Source organism: Cannabis sativa, chromosome X (genome assembly GCF_029168945.1).
Source record: "Cannabis sativa cultivar Pink pepper isolate KNU-18-1 chromosome X, ASM2916894v1, whole genome shotgun sequence".
Taxonomy (NCBI): Eukaryota; Viridiplantae; Streptophyta; class Magnoliopsida; order Rosales; family Cannabaceae; genus Cannabis; species Cannabis sativa.
Window position 1 is genome coordinate 30011830 of NC_083610.1, and position 8659 is coordinate 30020488.

The 8659-nt window shown below is 33.3% G+C and overlaps 1 protein-coding gene across 2 annotated transcripts; it reads left to right on the top strand.

The window, feature by feature from the left end:
* The first annotated feature begins 1353 nt into the window (after positions 1–1353).
* Positions 1354–6752, top strand: LOC115714452 (aspartic proteinase CDR1). Of its 2 annotated transcripts, none has more exons than XM_030643181.2 (12): positions 1354–1982; positions 2086–2206; positions 2529–2956; positions 3045–3201; positions 3922–4004; positions 4099–4195; positions 4378–4447; positions 4632–4841; positions 5177–5298; positions 5721–5804; positions 5888–5985; positions 6317–6752. In XM_030643181.2, exons 1-12 carry the CDS (start codon positions 1723–1725, stop codon positions 6381–6383), a joined length of 1797 nt encoding a protein of 598 aa, XP_030499041.1. In that variant the 5' UTR covers positions 1354–1722; the 3' UTR covers positions 6384–6752. The 2 variants fall into 2 exon arrangements, with proteins under 2 accessions (XP_030499041.1, XP_030499032.1); XM_030643172.2 differs by having other exon boundaries at positions 6325–6752.
* Positions 6753–8659: the final 1907 nt, after the last annotated feature.

Here is an 8659-nt window from a genome sequence, read left to right on the forward strand (position 1 = left end):
TTAAATATGTTAAGTAAATTAAGAAACTTCTTAAAAAAGGTAAATTAAGAAACTAAATTTTTATTAAATTCCTGACAAAAAAAATATATATCTATTAAACGAATTATTACATACAAATATAAATTGACATTTTATTTACAAAAATACATCCATAAGGTAAAGACAATATTTATACCTTTTATGTGATTTTAATTACCAAAATACCACTTATACTATCACTTACACAATTAGACGATAGTTGCAGAGTAGTTGCTGCGTGGTTGCATCAGAACGAAGGTTTCAATCAGACGATGGTTGCAGGGTGGTTGCTAGGTGGTTGGCCGAAGGTTGCATCAGAAGAAAGTTTCTGGGTGGCTGCTGGGTGGTTGGCCGAAGGTTTCATAAGACGAAGGTTTCAATCAGACGAAATAACTGTTAGCAAAATGTTTATGTAACTGTAATGCAACTATTGTGAAACATTAAAAATCAGAAACAGTGTTTCCACGTACGTAACTCTATCTACATGTCTCTTTTTGATTTAATATGAACAAATTCACCATTAGAAATATAGAAAACAACAAAAGTACATTAGGATAAACATTTTACTATAGTATTGATGTAATTTTTTTTTTGGATTATACTTTAATTAGATTGTTTGGGAACTCTAGTTCAACTTTTTGAGATCTACCATATGGATCTAAAAATTAAAGTTAGGACATTAGTTTTTATGCAAATTAAACTAAATTTTCGGTTGACCTTTAATTTCGTAGTAGTTTTTCTGCATTTTTTTTTTTTATGAATTAGAAACAGTCTCTGTTTTGATTGATTCTGGTCGTTTTCTCAGGTGAAGTCGTCGGAATTAATGGTGGTTCTCTTTCTGGTTGAATTTTCGTTTTGATTGTATTTGGTTGCTACGTAGTTGCGCGATGGTTGTGCGATAGTTGCCTAGGAAGCATAAATCTTTGGTTGAAGATATGTGTAAATAGTATTTGTGTAATTTTTTTTATTTGGGCTGTATATTTATTTATTTGGCCAATTGTAAGTATTTTTGTAATATCGTTACTTTTTTTTAGTTAAATTTTTTTTAAAAAAAAACCCTTAATTAAATTCCCTATCTTTTGTTAAGTAAATTAAGAAAATCTATCCCATCTAAGAAATTTCGAAATGTATTTAATGACAATATAAACAGCTCAAAAATCAAAATAGATGAAGACTAAAGAGTGTGATAGATGTACCGAAGAAGTAGGAAGTTGCATCTAATTTTACTTCATTTATTTATAGTTTTTTTTTTCTCTTTTGTTATTATGATTTATTTATTTTTTATTTTCATTCTTTATTTATTTATTTATCTTGAAGGAAGGAACGCTTTATTTAAATTATTTATTCATTAAAAGAGAGAGAGAGAGAGAGAGAGAGAGATTGGAGTATCCGTTGACCAAAGTAGAGTTTTTGGTTTGGGGTTGTGTCCGTTTAGTTAGTTTCTGCTGTGTTAAATGATATGTCTGTCGTCTGAATATTCCTGCTCCACAGAGAGAGAGAGAGAGAGAAGAGAGCTACGATGCGATGCGATGAGATGAGGTGAGCGCCAAAATCGTATAAAAGGAGAACCCCACACGAAACTTCTTCTTAAACCCAAACTTTTCTTCTTCTGCCTTCAACCATTAACAACAGTCTACTTTCATTCTTTCTCCCTTGGTCTTGCTCAGTTCCTCTGCCCCAGACTCACTCATCCATCTCCCTCCCATGGCTCCACCCTCTTTTATCTCCATCTTCTACTGCTTAATCCAGTTCACTCTCCTCTACCACTCCTTTGCCTCACCATCCTCCGAGGCCTTCCATGCCTCCTCCGACTCTCGTCGTCACCCCATGGTCCTTCCGCTCTATCTATCGCCTCCTAAATCGTCCTCTCAACGCCGAGAGTTTGAGGGCCGCCGTCTTCATAAATCGGACCAGCCTAGGCCTAATGCTCACATGAGGCTCTACGACGACCTTCTATCCAATGGGTTTTTTTCGATTTCTTTCTTTGATCTTTGCCTTGATAATGACAAAATTGGGATTTTATTTTGTCTGAAACTTGCTAATATTTTTTGTGATCTCTCTTTGCAGATATTATACGACGCGGCTATGGATTGGGACTCCTCCCCAGGAATTCGCTCTCATTGTTGATACGGGAAGCACTGTGACTTACGTGCCCTGTTCTGATTGTGAACAGTGCGGGAAGCATCAGGTTTGTCTTTGTCTTCGTTGTTTCTTTAAGTATGTCTGCCTAATTTGTTTTCTGGTCAATTTTGTATTACACGATTCTAATTCTTGACATTGGAACTAGGATAGCTTTTAGGTGAGGCGTCATTTTGCCTTTTTATGAATTAGCATGTACAAGAGTCTGACTACTTTGTCCCATATCGAGTTAGAACATTTTGTTTGAAAAAATATATACTTATATTTAATAAAAAAAAATTGTTGTGGAAGTGAGAACAATCACATTGATGCACATTGTGTTAATTTTTTTGGTATTAAGTATTTTCTGTACTTATTTCTTTGTCATTCAGGATCCTAGGTTCCAGCCGAATTCATCTAGCACGTACGAACCTGTAAAGTGTAATATGAATTGTAATTGCGATAAGGATGGGGTTCAATGCACTTATGAGCGGCGGTATGCTGAGATGAGCTCAAGCAGTGGTGTCCTTGGTGAGGATATTATTTCTTTTGGTAATGAAAGTGAACTTGTACCTCAGCGTGCGGTTTTTGGGTGTGAAAATGTGGAAACTGGTGATCTATATAGCCAGAGGGCTGATGGAATAATCGGTTTGGGTAGAGGACGGCTAAGTGTGATGGACCAGCTTGTTGACAAGGGTGTTATTGGTGACTCGTTCTCATTATGTTATGGTGGGATGGGTGTAGGTGGGGGTGCTATGATTCTTGGTGGAATCTCTTCTCCCCCTGATATGGTATTTACCCACTCAGACCCATACCGCAGGTACAATTTCAGACAACCTCAATAATTGTAGATCATTAGGTATTATTGTGCATCTCACACATATACTTTAGTTTTTGGATGACTGCAGTCCATACTACAATATTGATTTGAAGGAAATACATGTGGCCGGGAAACCATTGAAATTAAGCCCAAAGGTCTTCGACAGAAAGCATGGAACTGTCTTGGATAGTGGAACTACATATGCTTATCTTCCAGAAGAAGCTTTTTATGCATTTAAGGGGGCAGTAAGACAATGCACTTAGTTTTATTCTCTTTTCTTTTTTGTTTTATTTACGCCAGAACTTAATGAACAATAAAATAAAAGGCACAGTTCATTAACTGAATTAATATAAAAAGAAATGAATTGTATTATCCCAGAAAAGTTTTGCCAAAATAAAGGGATTACAAATCAATGCTCGGAGAAGGAAATTTTCACATATATCAGAGCCAGTTACTCTACGATGATTAGGCCTAACGATGATACTTACGAAATGTTGTGTTGTGTTAGTCATTTTAAAATTATACGCACATACAGACAATAATCTGCTAATTCTAGGATTTGACGGGTTATTTTTTAAAAGAAATCATCAAGAATACACCCTTTTTAAACTATATTATCGTCTCTGTTTTCCTAAATTAAAAGTTGTGGATGCTAGTTTCAACTTTAAATTATTGAATAGTTGGAGCTTAATCCAAAGGCACCTTTTTGTGAGGGCAATGATTTTAAATAAAATGCTCTGTATAACCTCATCTATTCGATGAAAGCATGATACGAGTTCTTAACTGCAGGAGCCACAAAGCCATATCACTGTCTTTTGAATTGTTAACTAACTATTATAAAGCATTGAGGTGTTCATTATTAATTCTTTTGACACAGAACTTATTTTAGTTTTTGATACAATAATATTGTTGAACTATCATATTGAACAATCAAGACATGTTAATTTTGTTCAGTAATTGTGCAGATTACGAGGGAACTACATTCCCTTAAACAAATTCATGGTCCAGACCCTAATTATAATGATATTTGTTTTTCAGGTGCTGGAAGGTATGTTCTTGTAAACCTGAATTACTTGTGTTTTACCAATTTTTTGTTGTTAATTTTATTTTCAATTCAAAAATTCAATGCAATTCTGCTACAGGAATATTACTCAACTATCAAAAAAATTTCCACAAGTTGATATGGTATTTGGCAATGGGCAAAAGTTGTCTCTATCTCCAGAAAACTACTTGTTCCGGGTAACTATCCATTACAAACTGTCTTCTTAAATAATTTATGGAAATTTCGGCGGTAAATTTTACTTGTAATGGTTTTGAATATTTTCCCACCATTCTTTAAGTTTAATTATTGTTACTTGTTATACATATTGATGTATTTCCTACATTCTATTGTTTTTCTGTTTTACTCTTCCTCATCAAAGCATACGAAGGTTAGTGGTGCATATTGCTTGGGAATTTTTAAAAATGCCGATCAAACTACTCTTTTAGGAGGTATGTGATCTTTCCTTTCCTTTTTATTTCATGAATGGCAACACTAAGTTGTAGGTTTTTTGCTTGTCTTGTATACTCAAAGCAAGCAAGGGCTTTTTCACTTTTCTAGCAGCCTGTCCTAAGAGTTTTGGCTGTTACAGAGAAAGAGAAGGTATTTCACACTTTCATTGATGAATTGTTACAGGAATTCTTGTCCGCAATACCCTTGTGACTTATGATCGAGAAAATGATAAGATTGGTTTTTGGAAAACTAATTGTTCTGAACTTTGGAAGAGTTTGAACTATCTCAGTTCTCCTCCTCCAGTTACTCCCTCGGATTCTGGCAGCTTGAATGGAATCACAGAAATTCCTCCAAGCGCAGCTCCTGATGGATTGCCAAAAAATGATTTTTCAGGTAGGGTTAGTCTGGGATATATTTTTCTGATAAGTGATTATGACCATGATCCACTGTTAATTTCTAGGGTGTAATAAGATAGTCAATGCAGATTCTGTAAGATGTATTTAATGCTTACTGCTGTTTGGCTGCAAAATTTCCATTTTCACTGTTTACACATTATCTTATAGATAAATAATCTCCACATGAACTTTTTTTCCTCTTTTGAAGTTACATCCTTACTAGCTTTTAGTTTGAAAATTTTATCCTTTAGCTCTTTGTTTCTTCTTTTAGAGATTTATTTTCTATTGACCTAGGAAGTAATTGCTGATGACATTTTTTTGTTTCATATATAGTTGAATTTCAGATAGGACATATATCTTTTGATATGAAGCTTGGTGTGAACAAATCAGTGAAGCTCAATTTTACAGAGCTTACAGGGTTAATTGCCAATGCACTGGAAGTTAAAGTTTCACAGGTATAGCTGAGGTTATGGTTTGGTTGATAACTCAAGTTGTGCAAGAAAATAAACCAGTCTTAAGCTGACATGTTTCCATTCATTATTTGACTTGAGGTCTTTTCTCGTAAAGTGTAAAAGTTTCAGAATCAAAGCATAATTATAAAACTTTACTCTTAATTGTGTCAAATTATTTTAAATGAGAATAACTGAATTTGTTCATTAAATCATGATGTAGTGAATTTGAAAGAAATTAACAGTATCTAGCTATGAAGGTAATCCTATTATAAAGTAGACTGGAGTTTGTAAGATGTCATTACTGTTGCACTTTACATTCATATACACTCAACCTATTATCTGTCCTCTTTGTTGTCAATTTTTGTGCGGCCACTCTTCAATAAAAACAAGTTGCCTTGTTTGTAAAACCAAGTTTCTATTTTCAGGTTCACTTAACAAACTTAAAGGTTGAAGGAAATTCTTCACTTATTACATGGGCCGTTTATCCTGTTTCCAATACGACTGCAATGGTAATATCATTTTATAGTGTGAGTATATAAACTTGAAATGCGGATTCTATTTTCGTTTTTTGGTCTAATGTGGAGTCTTTCAGAGTATAATTTTGCGCTTGAAGGAGCATCATATGCAGCTCCCAAAAAAATTTGGAAGTTACCAGCTGGTTGAGCTCAAAGTTGAGCCTCAAAAGAAACAGTATGTTGTCTCTTTACCTTGTCTTTTCCCCATATCTATGGATCTTATACTTATTATGACATATGGAGTAGCTTCTTATTATGACATATTTAAACAACATGTTTAAAACATTCTTCATAGACTTACTCCTTTCATATATTCTATCTTTCTGTCTCTCTATCTGCAGAAATATTGGTTCATATACTGCAATGGTTCTTCATTGAAGAAGAAATAATACAAATGAGATTTTACTTAAATGAGAGGGATTGGGAATGTCTTATATGTTGAAGTTTGATATATTTTACTGTATTTACTTATATCTTATTTGTTTTTGTTTTTTTTTTTTTTTGAGCATTGCAGATCATGGTGGAAGCATCATCATATATTGGCGGCGACTATTGGAGTTACAGTTACCTTAGCTTTTGGATTATTAACATTAGGGATGTGGTTGTTTTGGAGACACAAAAGACTAGAGGTTGGTTCATATGAACCTGTTGGCGCCATTATTGCTGAACAAGAGCTTCAGCCACTTTAAAAGGAAAAATGTTAATTGAAGATTGATCATTTTGTATAGTGTCTTCATAGATATATATATTGTATACTTAGTGAGAAAAATCTTTCACTAGGCACCTCGAGAACGTTCTACCAATATTTGGTTGATTTGGAGATGAAATATGCCATCGCTCCATCTGTATAACGAACATAATAGAAAAAATAACACAAAAAAGTTTATGAAAATGCTCAAGATTTTCTCGAAAAGTCTTGACCTTTTTTCATTTATTTTAAAATCTGGTTCATTTCACTAAAGTGAATAGCAACATAATTGCCTCCTTTAATTATTGGACAACGTTTTTTTTTTTAATCTTTGGAATTATGTGTATTTTTTTTTCTGCTAAGGAAATTATGGGTAATGTGAATATATTGAGGTTGAATATATTAAGAATATTAATAGGGGTTCGTTTGGTACGCCGTATCGTATGGTATTGTATTGAATTGTGTTGTGTTGTGTTGTATTCTATTATTTAATACAATACTATATTTGTGTTGGGTTTTGTGCCCTAAATAAAACTCATTTCAATATAATCAGATTTACTAATAAAGATCAGAAATAACATTTTATGTTGCATGGTTCACATGATTTATTTCATGATTATATATACATAATGTATAAATTCTATTTAAGTCCAAAACATATGAATTAGTTAATGACTATAGTCTTGTCAGCATAGTGGAATATAATCTTGATTATATGTTCAAAAGTTTATTCCCTGATTTGTCAGTTCACTGGATTTAGACTGGCCTGATAATCAGTGATAGGTATTCTTACACCTTGGATAAGTGGTATGTCCTTTCCAGGGCATTGGCAAAGTTTACCAGTATCGAATGTATGGAGTATACATCGGAAGGGACCGATATTGAACTTTGATTAGATATGTTAAAATTTACCGTAATATTTATTCAATTCAATATCACCTGTTGATCCTAGATCAAATGATCTTAATCCTGATATGGTTAGGTTCGATCTCAAGAGTATTATACATGTTCTTTGATTTGTTAGTTAAGCCTACTTTTGGGTCAGGGTCATACGTACATTTTGGGAACATGATAGTATAATTGAGTGGGAGCGCTAACATAAATATGGAATCTATAACTTCTATAGGAATTTAAAAGTGAAACGATGATATCCTTCGAGCTTGGCTAAACAGAGATAAATGGTTGAGATCTCATTTCACTTCGCTGAAATATCATTTATACGGAGCTAAGTGTTTTAAGGATAAAATACAGTGAAGGTGCAACGGTAATTTAGTCCCTATTCAATGTAGATCATCTATTAGAGGGTCATTGATCAAATTAGGATTATAACAATGGATAATTAATAGCGTATCTATATCGTGGAACATATAGAGCGTTCTATATGGCTGAGAGTGCAATTCCAAGGTCTAAGAGTGGATTCAATAAGGAATTAATAAGTTAGGAAATTTACTTGGTAAATTCGGTTCGGCTTATTGGAAGCTCGGTTATATAGGCCCATGGTCCCCATACTAGTTGAGACCATACTGCTTGTAAGACTCAGTGAATTGATTTTGATTAATAAATTATAATTCTAAAGTTAGACTATGTCTAGTTTATGAATTTTCACTAAGCCAAGGCAAAATTGTGAAGAAAAGAGATTCTAGGTTTTATTTATTAATTAAGAGACTTTATATGTCTAATTAATAAATATATTAAATGACATTATTATTTAATAATTAATTTTTAGTTATTAAATAATTGGAATTGGCATTTAAATGGTTAAATTGAAAAATTGGCATTTTTGAAAAATGAGATGCAGAAATGATAAAACAGCAAAATTGCATAAGTGAGGCCCAATATCCAAAGCTCAGGGCGGCTACTACTGTAGGCTTTTATCATTTATTTTTTTCATTATTTTAATGCCAAATAATTCTAACCTAAACCTAGATGGTTACCTATAAATAGATAGTGATGGCTCACACTTAAAGTTGATGAAATTTCTTGTCTTCAGAAAGTTGAGTCTCCTATTCTTTTCTCTATAGGCCGAACCACTTCCCTTCTCTTTTCTTCTATAAATTTTTGAACCTTGAGTGAATGAGTGAGTGCCCACACACATCAAGTGGTATCTCAATCATAGTGTGAAAGATTGTGAAGAATCCAATCAACAAGAAGGAGAATCAGC

Bases quoted from the DNA above. Each gene is read 5' to 3' on its own strand.
- LOC115714452 (XM_030643172.2), top strand. From the start codon at position 1,723: ATGGCTCCACCCTCTTTTATCTCCATCTTCTACTGCTTAATCCAGTTC. The intron at 1,983-2,085 runs GTTTTTTTCGAT...CTCTCTTTGCAG, and splicing joins GACGACCTTCTATCCAATGG to ATATTATACGACGCGGCTAT. The intron at 5,299-5,720 runs GTATAGCTGAGG...TTCTATTTTCAG, and splicing joins TGGAAGTTAAAGTTTCACAG to GTTCACTTAACAAACTTAAA.